Source organism: Oryctolagus cuniculus, chromosome 12 (genome assembly GCF_964237555.1).
Source record: "Oryctolagus cuniculus chromosome 12, mOryCun1.1, whole genome shotgun sequence".
NCBI lineage: Eukaryota > Metazoa > Chordata > Mammalia > Lagomorpha > Leporidae > Oryctolagus > Oryctolagus cuniculus.
In genome coordinates, this window is record NC_091443.1 from 50,497,800 (window position 1) to 50,512,799 (window position 15,000).

A 15,000-nucleotide genomic window follows, 5' to 3' on the forward strand; every position below is an offset into this window, starting at 1 on the left:
TGCACTCCCTGGCCACAGCAGAGAGCTGGCCCGGAAGAGGGGCAACCAGGACAGAATCCAGCGCCCTGACCGGGACCAGAACCCGGTGTGCCGGCACCGCAAGGTGGGGGATTAGCCTAGTGAGCCATGGTGCTGGCCGCATATATTTATCAATCGTTAATTTTTAGGTGACTTTCTATTGCCTTGCTTTCTAAACAGTATGAATATCTTACATTCAAATATGTATACCATCTACCCAGAATTCTGTTTAAATTGCCTCTTGACTGACTATAGAATGAAGAACTTTAATTACCAAGAGGCATCCTGAAGTCTAACATGAGCAAATGAAACCATGCTGCAGAGTTGCTGGGTGTATCTGGTGTACTTCTAAAAATCTCATCTCTTCTTTCTCTCCTGTTGTCACTTTTCAGTATACTTTATTCTCTTTCTCTTCTTTTTCTATACATTTCATTTTCTTTTAATTGTATTTCCTAACAGTGACTGAATATAGTCTTATAGCTTTATCTCAAGTTGCTCTCTCAGTAAAGTCTTCTAAATCATATAACATAAAAGATTCTGGCATAGATATTTTTAAAAGCACACACCAAGTGGAACTGATGTGAAGGCAACATCAATGAAGTAAGACTGGTCTCTGCTGTATCTCCAGAGACTGTAATTCCAAAGAGAGTTCACTTTATTTGCTGTGGCTGGCAGCTTCCTCTCAGTCTGCATGAATAAATTTGGGTATTAATACGCTTCCTGTCTGTTTACAGAGAATTACTGTTCTGTCTGCCTCAGGAGATGCTTTTTTTCCAGATTTAACTCCGCACATATGCTGGGTCCCAACTTTTGAGTTAGGCATCCTATTTACAAAGCTTGTCTTGATATAATGAATATGTCTTCAGCAACACACTGTGCTATACACAGTAGGATATACAAAGATATCTATGAAGTATCTTCCATGAGCCCCCAAACACTTAGTTCCATGATAAGGGAAATGAGAGGGAGACGTGCAGTGGAACTGGGTGGAATTGTGTCATTTTTCCAGAGTTCCCTCCAGATCAAATGTGGTGTTAGGGAGCTACATGGACAAACTTCCATTGAGTACCAGCAGACACTTCAAGGTATCTTCATCTTCATCTTCATCTTCATCGTGGCCATGTGAGATGAATGGCATCATCCACACTTGAAAGAAGAGAAAGTTGAAGATCAGGTAGATGAACTCATTCGCTCCAAGTCACTCTGTCGGTTGTCAACACAATGCTGCCTGCCACATGGCATGCACTTCTTGAACAGTTTGGATGGTGAATGGCTCTTTCAAGGAAGCAATTTGCAGCATACACCAAGAACCCCAAAAGGCACGATGCCCTTTGAGCCAGCAACTCCATTTCTAGTAATTACTAGAGGTGTGATAAAGATTTGTATATATGCAAGGCAATGACAGTAAACAGGACAGAGAGCCACACAGTATAGGAGGTAACCTTTAGTTGTATGGGGTTAAAGGAAGGGAGAAATCTCGACTAGATTCCCAGGTTTCTGGCTGGATTAAACAGCTGGGCAAATGTTGGGGTTATTCACTAAGCAGGGAACTTAAAGGAAAATCACGTGTGAAGGCAAAGGTAACACCGTCAGGTTTAGACATGAATTTGAAATGACTCTGGGGCACAAGCTTATGAAAGGAAAATAGTTGGTCATGGAACCCATCAGCTGGGTAAGATTGTCCTCAAAGAGTTTACAGAGTGCAAAAGTGAAGAAGACAGGACAGAACCCTAAAATTCCAATAGGAGCAAGAGGCTCCCCCAGAGAAGAGAGTATATGAAGACAAAATCTAAGTCAAAAAGAAAGAACCTGAAGCTTTAGGGGGTAATCACGAGAGGGAAGTGGTGTGCTCCGGGGATTTGTAATGCAGCTGAGAAGTCATTGCGTCCGCAGGCGAAGACGTGAAGTGAGAGAAGAGTTGCCTGCGACTGCACCTGACTGCACCTGACTGCCCAGGAAGGCTACAGCAGTACTGGTGGAACTGAAAGGAAGGAGTGAATGAAATTGACCTGAAGCTTGGTAAAGGTGATGGGATTTCACTGGGCCTGAGATCTGGTAGAATTAAACCTGGAAGAGGTCGTTTCAACAGAGAGAATGAGATTGTTCCGTTCATTCTCATGCCTGCAAATAACCGAAGGTGGGCCGCCTATCGAGCGTGGTCAGCAACCTCATCGTTGACTAGTGAACACAGCATGAGGTTCTCTCTTAGCTGGAGCAATTATTGGTTCAACAGAATTCATAAAACTGGCTGTGGTGTTACCTGATCTCAGGTACAAGATTAAGTCCTGACAAGAAAGCAGTATGGCTTAGGAGTAGCAGGGTCATTCCAGAAACACAGATGTATATACCTTGTAGGCGATCATTTGGGTCAGTGCTAATGGGAAAAGACAGGTGTTAGTTATATTTCCTGTTAATTTTATGGTAGCAGATTCTGAGTTCCCTTTGACTGAAGGCAGCTATTCCTATCTATGAATTCGCAGATTCCCCGACTCATCTTTTCCCAGTCCTCTGATGGGGAGGCTGTGGGTACACGGAATGATGCACGAAGAGGGATTTTCTCGTGACCTTTCAGTCCCTTCTCCATCTTCCCATTCCACCCCATTGACCTATATTCCTTCTGGAAAGTACTTAGCTTGCAATGAAGCATGAGCAATAACTCTTAATTTACCAAGAGGAATGCTTTAAGGACAGAAACAGTCAGGCGTGACCTTGGAAAATAACCTGTCAAAACCGATCTGTATGTAAGTCTGCCCACAGTTCTGTCATAGTGATCGCTTCCCCAACCCCACACCACATCTGCAAAAAAGGTGATGCAGAGTAAGCGAAAGTCACAGGAAAACTAGGTCCCAGTGACTCGCCCTGTCACTTTTCACTTGATATGATCTTGTCCAAGCCTCTTAGCCTGCAACAGTCACAGTCTTCAGTAGAACAGTCAGACAAGATAACACCTGGGGAAGTGCTTTATCACTGCAAAGATCTAGGCAAATGATGGGCAGTGCGGGTGGGGTATCACCATGGTCATGGGTCTGCCACGCAAGCGGAACTGAGCTTTCTCACCCTGACCCTGTTCTGAAGACCCAGACCTTCCATGCCGACCCATGCCTTCAACCACATTTCTCCAGAGTGGCATCTGCGGATCTTGATTTGTGTAGCATCTGATCCAGCTAACACTAAGTTAATCCCATTCTCCTTCCCTTGGTGTATAGTTGAAGCCCTTGAAATCCATCCCTAAAGAAGAAAAACAGAAAACAATTTACTAAGTGCTTACTGTGGGCCAGGCTTTTATTTGGCCTGAAATTCTTTTCCACAGACCACAGACTGTTCCTACAGAACAGAAAGTAGGAAGCCTTTGCAGCCGAGACCAGTGGAAATTACATTTCTATTAAAAGCTGTCTGTGGCTAGATGTATCCATCTCAGGTACAAATTTAAATGAGGTAATAAACTTATTCAAAGACATAAAGCTATTACATAAAATGCCATTAAACATCTTCCACTCAGTGTGAACAAAACCCAGCCATAAATTTCCTTTGGCTATCATTTTGCGATTCGCCAGTTTTCCACGGGTTATGCATCTGCCACTTCTTGACCGTGGAATTTTGCTACCCAGCACTGGTGAAGGGAACGTCACGAACACTTGACCCTTTGAGATGCGATGGTAGTCAGCTTTCTCGGTGTCATAACTCTGAAATGTAGGAGTGCCAGGTTTCTCCGCGTGCTGACTTCTGTAACTGTTTTCTACCTACGGCCAAGTGCAGTGCTGAGGCTCCGTGTTTCATATATTAGAGATCAGAGAGAAGGAGGCCCCACCCTCAGAACCCATGCATCTGCTCTGAATTTTGAGACTGACTCACAGCTTCTGACATGGAACCATACACTTGGGAGTGTTGCCTTCCTGCTGGAAGAAGGGGCCAAATGGAAAGGAAGAGTTGAAAGAAATATGGAGCATTGTAACTAGAGAAGTCCTGTGGGCCCGGTTTTCCTGTGGACACTTACCTAAACCACGAGCCAGGAGGAAATAGCCATAGCGCCCAGAGACATCTCGTTGAACTTGCCTAATTTATTTTGAACTTGTCAGGATTCCCTTTTACCTTTGCAAGCCAAGTCCTAAACCGAGATGTGCCCGCCCCTAGGAGCTTCACCAGACAGGATGCTGGCCGGTGTGGAAATGACTGGCAGGTCAGTGATGGGAGTGGGAAGAAGCATCCAGAATTTGCCCGGGTCCTGTGCTCAGGGGGTGTTCCTGCACGTGAGTCAGTCAGATCCAACTAGAAATGTCTCTTTGTGTCCTAGACACTGGAGGCCTCGCTGGGGTGTGGCCTGCCCTGTCCTTAGCAGATGGTCTCGCCTGCAGGGTCTGGTCGCAGCGGGTCAGCCGGACCAGCTTCTGATGGCCCTGCCGTTCTTCTTTCAGGAAACAGCATCCTCCATTCAGCTGCCGATAGCGTGACCAGTGCGGTGCAGAAGGCCAGCCAGGCCTTGAATGAGCGTGGAGAGCGGTTAGGCCGGGCAGAGGAGAAGACAGAAGACATGAAGAACAGCGCCCAGCAGTTTGCAGAAACTGCGCACAAGGTGAGCCAGCAGAGGGCCCGGGGGCCTCGCTCTCGGCGGCTCGGGAGCTGAGGTTCCAGGAAACTTCATTTAGACTGTTCCTCGTGATGGGAGACAGAAAAGCACGTTTACTTCACCACCCTTCAGATAATCCCCGTCTACTCTTTACTAAGCACCAGAGGTGCGAAAAGTTCCTTTTTTGCCTAATTGCTTTGGTTATGTCCTTTCTGATGCGCTCATGCCCATCTCTGCCTTTCTGACCTTGGAGCCTTAGGAAATGTGGATCCTCCTTAGCTCCTGCCCGGAAGTTCAGGGCTCAAGTTTCAGGCCACAGGATGAGAAGGGCACCAGGAGATCAGGTCTCAGACTGCTCTCCCTCCCCTGACCAACACTGGAAAGAAGCCGCGGAGGCCCCCAGCTGCTCGTGCTCATTTGCCCATCCAGCTCCTTGCTCAGCCTGTGTCATGATCTCTTCCCAAGGTGCAGAGCGAGCTTGCGAGGCCCAGAACAGACCACACCTCAGGCTGATACCTGCAGAGGTTGACTTCAGGGCTTCAGCTGCAGAACCCTAAGCTTGATCAGACCAGTGCCGAGCAGCCAGCTAGCTCCCCTCCTGCCTCTGCATCAGGAGAGGCGAGTTTCCCACGTGACTGATCGTGCACCCTGCGCGTTCCCACGCTCACAGAGAGCCATGCCTTTCAGTAGGGACAGGGGGGATGTACACTGGCAGCCACTGTCTGAGGCTGCCACAAACCAAAGGGGAGAGAAGCCCTGTTGGTCAGGCGATAGGAGGATTCATTACTGCCCTGTCCTTTGGGTCGAAGGGCTGCTTTTATCTGGCCAGTGACTCAAAGTGTGGTTTCCAGAAACACCTTCTGCTGACGACTTGTGTTGACATGTCAGACCATGATCTGGCCCTGCAGGTAGGATTTTAAGGTGACCTTTCGGGGGAAAAATGAGTCTACTTCAACTGAGGAAACAAACATGAACAACCAGTGTCAAAAACCAGCCCCGCACAGCTGAGGCGGCCTCCCCATGGCTTCAGGCCTGACCGGGAATCTGATTCCAAGCGGATGTCTCCTGCCCTCCCTCACGGCAGCCCCTTCTGGCAGACTTCTCTGTTGTGTTGCTGTTCTCTATCGAGACAGGCTCTTGCCACTCTGGTACCTTGGGAGAGAACTGATCAGATCTGTGGGAAGACAGGGGCGGGGGCAGCCCCCTTGGAGCCCACAGTCTCAGACTGCTGTAGTTATTCTATGGGGAGAGAACTCAGCTTGCAGGTTTCCTGGCCCCTTCCTCCCTTCTCCCGCCTCTGTGAGATGGAGAGGCCAGAATTCCTGCTGCGGTTTGTTAACAGTAACCTGAGTGATTTAGATGAGGAGTGGACAGTGGAAATCTGGGGAAACGTTGAAAGCCTTGAGTGTGGGAAGAGAAGGCTAAAGGGAGTGGCACTGTACCCAGCTGCCTGTCTGGCGAGGGTGAGAGTGCACACAATTATCTTGCTTGTCTTCCCACACAAAATAGAGCAATCAATAGAGCACTGATAAAATTTGTTAAAACAGGAGTTCAGGTTAACGATTAAACCATGAGCTCAGTGACTGAGCAGGACTGCGAAACCACTTTTTCTAAGGTGGAGTAGACAATGCCTGGATGCCATCCACATAGGCGTCCCTCTCAGAGGGGCCTGTACAAACACCAGAGTGGATAACCTCAGCAGATGGCCCAAATTCCTGGCCCTCGTTGTCCTGTTTCCCTGACACTGTGGCCAAGTTTGCTGGGTGCTTGGGAAGGCAACATGGTATAGCAGTTAGTGTCTTGTTAGAATCTACTGTCATTCACCAAGACCATGACGTTGGGCAGTACTTAACTCCTCCAAGCCTCGGTTTCCTCATCCATACAATAGAGCTGATTAATAATAATGCCTGTGGAAAAAAATCAAGTGAGTCCAAAGCTATTAGCACACATAAATCTAAGTTGCTATTGTAAGTTCCATAAAAATAGCTACTGCCAAGAGCCTTGAGTGACTTATGGGCACTGGAGAGGAGTTACAGAATTGTTCCTGGTGACCGAGGACCCTCAACACAGGGAGGGGGCAAGAGCACAGGTGAGGGGGGAGGGGGGTGACCTCCTAAATGTTGACATCATCTCAGCACACGGCAGCCCCAGCACAGGACCCATCAAAAGAAACTGATGAGGCCACCAAAGACAAAGAGGCCCCTGGCTTTGACCAATGGGAAAGTCCATGCCTGGCAGTTACCCGCTCCCCGTAGAGAGGGGTGAGGCTGGGGACCGTTTCTACCTGCTTTGGTTCTCCCTGCCCGGCCCCCACTGTGGGTGTTGTAGGGGAGCAGGAGGGGCTGCTGGGGTCTCTTAGTGTGTGCGAGGGAGCGTGAGACAGTGTCAGAGCCAGACTTGCAGTCTTCCAAAACTGAGATGCATGCTTCCGCATCACCGGCATTGGCAGCTCTCCTGGTGAGCACACTGACCTCTTTCAATAAGTTGTAGCTGTTTCCCAAGGGCCTGGCACCACTGATTTGGACTCGCTGGTGTAGGCTGATCGTAAAGATGTCATTTCACTGGCCAACTCCCAGCTGGGCCTGCTGGCGAGGGGAGAGCCGAGACGGCCCTGGACTCCCACCCCCAGACAAACATGGTTCGGCTGACTCATAGAGAGTGGGCTGCATTTGCAAGTGAAGGCACAGTGCACATGGTAGCGCCCTGAGCAGAGAATGGCAATTCCAGGTGACAGCTCCTCCAAGCTCCCAGCTGAATAGGGGCAGCTGGAGACTGTGATCCATCTTGCTAGAGAAAGTTTACTGTCGGCTTCTGATTTTTCCAGGGCTCCTGTAATATCCCAGGTATGAGAGTGACAGAATCACTTTGGCACATTGTGCCATCAAGATAAGTGGGCGCTTATCCCCTACAAAGCAGATGGAGAATGATCCCTGGTCCCCCAGCGCTGGTTAGCCTGGCATGAGGAAGTGTGGTTCCTTCCTGAGCTGTGGGCTTGGCACAGCCCCAGCCTTTGGGAAAGCGCTACTCAACCACAGACGCAGGCCTGCCTACTTCCCCTGCCCCAGAAAGCACAACGTGGCCGTGTTTGCGGCGCGTTGCCCGGGCGCTGCCACAGGCAGTGAGTCAGCAGGCGAGAGCATTACCCACACACAGCCATCCTCAGATGACATTTCTTGCAGAAGAGAACACTGATCTGCCCTGTTTTGCACAGGCCTACGTTCGTGGGGGAAGGCAGGGTGAGTGGCATGTCTCTCCCTGGGAGGGAGTGGCTCTCTCTGTCTGTGCTGCTGTTTCCCCAGGGTCTCTAGGCCACCAGGGGACTCAGGAGCTCAGACCTCTTCAAGTATCTCCTTGGCATCAGCAGTGATCTTCTGTTAGCATTGTTAGGTGGAGGAGGTTACATACCATGGAGGGAAAGCCTTCCGTGAGATATTAAGAAAACAATGTATATGTAAAAGAAATTGTGAACTCGAATAGAAACTTAAGACCCGCATGAACCCACAAGCATTTAGAATTGGAGACTTTTATAGGCATGAGTTCAAGGTCATACAGCAAAGTTAGCAGCAGGTGTCCTACCTCATTTAATCCAATGCTCTTTTTGCTCTCCCACCCAGCCTCCCACATCCTAAAGCTCCTAATTCCCAGGGAATTAAACAGCAGTCAAATAATGCCACTTTCTGCAAAAATACCTATCATGGTCTATTCAGGCTGCCATAATGAAGTTCCAAAGACTGGATAGATTATAAACAGCAGAAATGCATTTCTCACAGTTCTGGAGGCTGGGAGGTCCAAGACCAACGTGCCAGCAGTTTCTCTGTCCAGTGAGGGCTCACTGCCAGTCTCATAGATGGCGCCTTCTCTCTGTGTCCTGGTGGAAGGGGCTAGGGGTTTCCCTGCAGCCTATTTTTAAGGACCCTGATCCTATTCCTGAGGGCTCTTCCCTCCTGATCACTTCCTAAAGGGCCCACCTCCTAATAACAACACACTGGAGTTAAAGTTTATTTTTTTTAAATATTTATTTATTTGAGAGGCAGAATTACAGACAGTGAGAGGCAGAGACAGAGAGAAAGGTCTTCCATCCACTAGTTTACTCCTCAAATGGCTAGAACTGAGCCAGTCTGAAGCCAGGATCCAGGAACTTCTTCCAGGTCTCCCAAGCGGGTGCAGGGACCCAAGCGCTTGGGCCATCTTCTCCTGCTATCCCAGGCCACAGCAGAGAGCTGGACTGGAAGAGGATCAGCCAGGACCAGCGCCCATATGGGATGCTGGCACCACAGGTGGAGGATTAACCCACTGCACCACAGCACCAGCCCCAAGTTAAAGTTCCAATGCACAAGTTTTGAAGGGACATAAACACATAGGCTATAGCAATACCTCAAATGGCAAAATGTCCGATCCAGTTGTTTTTCTGCAGATCCTGCTGATCAGGCCCAGGGGTGTCCTCAGCTCCACTCCAGAGTCACAGTAACCAGGATGTGGTTCGGGCAGCAGCACAGTCACTGGTGAAGATTAATGGCCGTGTGCACGAATGAGCCACAGCCTGTTACGTGAAAACTGACAGCACAGTGACTGTCAGGACAGCAGCACTGATCAAATATTTATGGTTGGAATTCATCATGCACAACCCTTAACAGCTCTGTATTAATTTTATGGTCTGTGTTTCTAAATAATGTAGGAGAACTCAGGCAGAGTGAGAAGTGAAGGCCATCCAGTGAAGGGGCTCGGGGTACCCAGGGTGGGACGGCTCTGCCGTTCCCCCAGTCGTGTCACCTAGGTCCCTGAGGTCAGGAGTTACTAGCCAGCTCCACCCTTGTTGACAAAACCCCACAGCCCTCAGCATGACACGCTGGGGATACACAGAACTTCACAAACACTGTGAAGGTGACAGTTGACCGCTGTTGGTGTCAGCTCCACTGGCGCCACCAGACGGGGTTACCAGGAGCTGCTTCAGCTGAGGCTTCCCAAGCAGGGGTTAACGCTGCGACAGGAGGGCTGTCGGCACATCCCCTCTCCAGCACTTGTAGAAATGTTGATGCTGGTGGTCTCACTGGTGTGCCCACCCTAGGGTTGTAACTTCTCTGTCGAACACATCAAGAAGAGGAGGAGGAGACTCAGGATGCCTCCTGGGTTTTGCTGGGGAAATGGGTTATTGGTATCTTCTAGAATGGTTGCTCTGGGTCAAAACAGTGGGGTCCACTTGACTAATTCCTGAAAGACAGAGGACCTAGTCATGATGCAGATGACAGGGCATTCTTCACAGTTCTTGCCTGCAGACAATCACTTGTTCTTTGCTCAAGGGAGTCCTGAGCTGCAGGACGCTACCCCTGGTCACTACCAGCCTCAATCGCAGAGATTAACCCACCACTGTCAGACTCTGCACACGAGAGCAATCAGGGTTCAGCTTCTGCTCCGCCTTTTGGTTCACATCAGTGTATGTGCTCCTTGGAAAAGACCTAAAGAAAGATACAGATAGGAAAAGGCAGGGACAACTTTACATTTTGTACCCGCATGTCATTCCTTAAGTGCATCCCATGGGCTCTAGCTAGACTTGGGAAACTGTTGAGTGGTACCCAGTATTGCCTTTTATAAAGACCAAACATTGATAGACCACATTCCTCAAATACCAATGAGAGAAGTAGTAAAATCAAGGTCTAGATTTGGTCCATTAGTCAGCCTGCTCTCAAAGACAACTTGAATTGTCAAGTGCTTTCCTCGGTTGACTGCCCAGGCCAGATATGAAGTAGATTATTGCAGGTTGTGTCTCTCTCTACAGACTGTTAATTTTTTAATACTGCATGAGGCATCAGAAGAAATCTTACACTTCAGGAGTGTTGCGTTGATTTTTCCATTTGTTCCTTCAGTAGAACTCTGCCCACCTGCACATATGCAACAGCAAGGTGTTGCCAGAAAGAGTTTAAAAGTCAGTGCTAGATGAACTATTGGGGGAATGTAGTGCTTTCAAGACACCACTGTGAGTAGCAATGATGATCTGGCAGAGAGGGCAGAATCAGTGCTGCTGCTCCTTTTGGGTCCGGGAGGCAGCCATACAATGAGAGTTCCTGCTAATGAGGTCTCACTTTGCTCTTCCCTTTCTTTCCTCAGCTTGCCATGAAGCACAAATGCTGAGGACCTCCCTGCCTGGTGACCCTCCTAAGAGAAACGGAAGAGATTGTTCAGCAGTTTTTACAAGAATTCTGGACCTCCACTCGCTTCTTTTTTTCCAATATATGGACATTTAGAGTTTCTTGTTTTTCCTTTTCAGACATTAATACGAAAGGAAAGGTGATGTGTTTATACATTCCCCAGTGATCTTGCTAGGAAACGCTACAGTAACATCAGCTTCATGTTGCTTTTGTTCTTCCCTGTGGAGTATGTGTGTGTGTGCATGTGTGTGTGTGCGCGAGTGTGTGTGAGTATGAGAGAGAGAGAGAGAATGTATTTTTCTTTTTTAAAAAAAAATTGTAGTTTGGATATAAACTTTGGACCACATAATAAACTGCGCTGTCTCTAAATGGCAACATGTATTTCCCCCTGATTAGAAGCAGGAGCATATTTTCATGTGGTGACATCAGATATTATTGTTCTAGGTGAGAATAAAAATCAAGCAGTTATTGAGTCTCCTCACTCTCCAGCTACTCTCAATATGAAGCATAAAATTAAAATTGTGTATCCGAAGACATGACTCTGTATTATGGAAAACATTTGGATTTATCAGGGGAAACAGCAGTCTTAGATTTTGCTCATTGCTTAGTAATCTTCTGCATGAACCATCACCAGCATTCAAAAAAAAAAAAAAAGCAAATCAGAATCACAGATAGAAATCTACTTTCTGAGCTACAGCTTCAGTGCTTCTGCTGCTTATTTCCAGGCTGATTATCTGGAATTACCATATGAAGGATAAAAATTTGAAAGTGAAGATCTAAGGAAAAGCCTACTCAACAACTTGTGTATGTTCATGGATGCTTCTGTCTTTTGTCACTGTCACAAATGATAGTGGCTTGTATTAAAAAGCTTGGATTTTCATCAAAATTTGGTTTGTCTGGGTAAAAGTCTGTGTAGATGATAATGTGAAAAGATGCTATGTTTTAAATATTCTCTTCTCTTCTCTCCAAAGGCATGCCTGTTTTTAGGCACCTACACAGTGCCCTGAGAAATGGCCTTCAGTTTCTTAGTATCTGGTTGGGGAGATTTTTATGTTATTGTGGTCTATTTATTTAACATAATTTAACATGTGGTTTTCTTGAGGAATTGCATTTTATGGCAGTTGCGACTTGCCTTGTCTGACATAAAACAGCACAGACACAAGTCCCTTACATTGCAGTCAGATTGGATGGAGTTGATCACACACCTCCCGAGCTTGTATGACTCAAGGCAGGGCTGGGTTTAGAGTCTGCAAGTTTTGTTTCCTAGAAAGTTAAGAGGCTAAACATAAAACAAGCTGGGATTTTTCTGCATGAAACCACATCACAGATGCGCAGGTCAGCCTCTCCCTGCAGTTCGTCAGTTTTTAAGCTGCCCAAACCTTCAGGACCCCTTCCTGTTCCTTTATATCTGTTGAGCCAATTGAGTCTTTGTGAACTGTGGTCTCTTACATAGCAGTAAGATGACTTTGGGATGATTAATGCAGATTTAAATAGCTGAAGTTCTTCTGATAAAGCCTTCCCAGGGTGACAGAGTTTATTAGCAAAAAACAGTCTAGGCAGTGTGTGTCAGAATGGAGATGGGATTTGCCAGAGACCAGTTTCTGAATCCTCTTAGAGAGATTATCCAATTCTAGAAAGCTCTCAACCAACTTATATAGTAAACTAGGTAAGTTTACTGTAATATTTCATATGTTTCTATTTTATTTGTATTGTCTTTAAAGTCTAATGAAACAAGGAACGTGCCATTTGGTGAACACTACTAGAAGCATTTATAATTTCTAAGAAAAGACCCAAGGGTTACTCCAAATGAGTTATGTTTACCAACCTCCCTTCAGAAAACATGGGGAGGCGGGGTGGGGGAGGGGTGAGGAGTCACCTTCCCAATATAGATTCTGATTTTAGAGATAGATAGTGTAAGTAATTGAAAGAATAAATCTAAAACCTCCTGAGCATCGCCCCAGCAGCAAGAAAGTCGGTTGCCAAGTATCTAGCAGCAACCTGTGGGATTGGCTTTTAACGCAGCCGAGGAGGGCGTAAGCACACTGTGAGATCTGAGGTTCTTCCTCCCTGGTAAAATTGTGATACAAGTTTGCGCACCTCACCCTCTTTCCTGGCTGTTTATCCTTTCAGACTAAGATCGGAAGTAGCCTAGATTAAAGCAAGTCCATCTGAATCTTTATTAGCTTCCTCTACTGATTTGTTCGCAGGCCATGGTCATGACCTTGACTTCCCTGTGTCAAAGTCCCACCAACCCAGTGGCCAGAGCAGGAATCCTCTCCCTCCTCTCCCTCCTCTCCCCTCAGGCTCTTGCAGAGGAGCCCCAGGATAACGTGTGAAGTTTCTTGCTGTCGTTTGGAAGGTGGAAGGTGCTGCAATACAAGGTGTCGATACAGCATAACCTGGAGAAAATGGCAAAACTGACTCGCACCGTTTGGGACCCGTTCATTTGGGTGGACTTCTGTTTCATTTCTGCATTTCACTATGAATTTGGGGAAGACTATTTTTCTGTGAAGGTCTTCTCAAATTATACTGGCAACACATGAAGAGAAGAAACTTCCCAGTATTACCACTTCTTCCTGGAATGTAGCTGTAGTAGTATTCTTTACTAGTATTCTTAGATACCTGTGTACAGGAAGTACGCAGCTATTCGGGTCGGTGTTTCCTGTTTAAAGAATGTATTTGTAAAATGTAACAAGATCAGTAGTTAACTTTTTTTAAGCTCTGAAAAAAACTAAGATTATGTGTTAGATTTAAAATTACAGTGAATTCTGTCTTAATACTACTTTTGTGGCTAGCAAAGGTTGTGTGTGCATTTATATAAAAATATTTACAGAATGCCCTAATCAAGGGATATTAAAGATAGGTTGTGCTCTTAATTTTTAGAATTGCAACATTGCTGATGTATGTTGTACAATTACTAATCCTTCAGAAGTTCCCTAAGATGTAAAACATAATTTTTGTTTTATTCAGAGACAAGTAACACCTGCTCTACTGATTCACTATTACAGCAAGCCCTAATTTTGTCATTAAATATTTTACTGTGATGAAAGTTTGTTTCTCGGTTATTTGTGAAGTCTGTAAAACACCACAAATAGGTACACAGCACCATACTCATACCTCATCACTAGGATTAGCCTGATGATAAAGTTCCATTGCAACTGTTCTAATGGAAAAGCTTGAAATGTAAAAAAGATTAAGGAGCTAACCTTAATTTAGACAACGGGCATCTATCCTGCAAGTGTTGTTTTGTTTTTCCTTCTCACGGATGAGATGAAGCCGATTCATAGTTGCCCTCCTGCTGATATTAGTGATGTACTCCATAACTTACTCGATGTGTGCCCTCATTCAGCAGCGAGTGCTGCGTCCTGTGATTGGGAAAGACCTGGCCATATTCTATCGACTTCCTGCGAAGTAAAGGTGGTGTATTGCGTTACCCCATTTGTTTTCAAGAGAAGTGACTCGGGTGCCTGCGGTAGCAGAATAGCATCTTGGGGCTGCCTTGGACGCTCTTCGAGCAGGCAGCGCTTTGAAATACTTCTGGGAGGGCCACTGGTGGAAGGGAAAGAGAAGAAAGGATGAAGATGGGGCTGGCTAGATGACAACTGAGCCCTACGTTACTGAAGCCTTTCAAGTCATCTGCTCTTACAAACTAAACTGGTAGCCAGTTGCCTTGCAAAGATGATCTATTGTTTGCCAGTTATGCCATGACCAACTTTCACATTTTATGGGAGAATTAATATAAAAAGTGTTTCCAAAATATCAGTGGTGCCCTTCCCCCCGCTGTCAGTGGGAACCTGCTTAGGGAACAGCATTGACATCATAACCATTGTCTGTCTAAACAAGCATTTTGGAGTAGATGGGGGAAAGGGAAGTAGCGAGTAGAAGGAGAGTGGGTGGGATTTACCAGAAATAAATTTCAAGCCAAACTGCAAACGTCTGCCTTTGATTGCTGTTGATACGGGTTCTGCATGCCTCTCCTACTGGCGTGGGCTGGCCTGGGTGGGAGCGAGGTACACTTAGGCATGTTCCCCGGAAGCCCCTGCATGGCACCCTCTGGCCCATCTAGGCAGGAGATGGCACTTGCAGGGGTCAGTCAAACTGTAAAATGCCTCAGGGGCAACCATTATCACAGCAAGAATTCACAGAGGTAGGAGATGTGGAAAGAGAACACCCACCCACAAGGCAAATCTCCTGTGTCTCTAAATGTAATGTGCCCACAGTCCTCTCTAACAAGATGCTGCAAAGGATGGATTTTCTTTTGGTTTGCTTTTTGAC

The 15,000-nt window shown here is 46.7% G+C and overlaps 1 protein-coding gene across 2 annotated transcripts in view; it reads left to right on the forward strand.

Annotated features, from left to right (window-relative positions):
• Positions 1–13,774, forward strand: part of STXBP6 (syntaxin binding protein 6) — a 281,718-nt gene extending 267,944 nt beyond the window's left edge. For both annotated transcript variants that reach the window (XM_002718111.5, XM_070053811.1), the window contains 2 exons: positions 4,431–4,588; positions 10,685–13,774. In XM_002718111.5, coding sequence (XP_002718157.1) covers positions 4,431–4,588; positions 10,685–10,708 — 182 coding nt within the window. In that variant the 3' untranslated portion in view covers positions 10,709–13,774. The remainder of the gene's footprint in view (positions 1–4,430; positions 4,589–10,684) is intronic.
• The last annotated feature ends 1,226 nt before the right edge of the window (positions 13,775–15,000 follow it).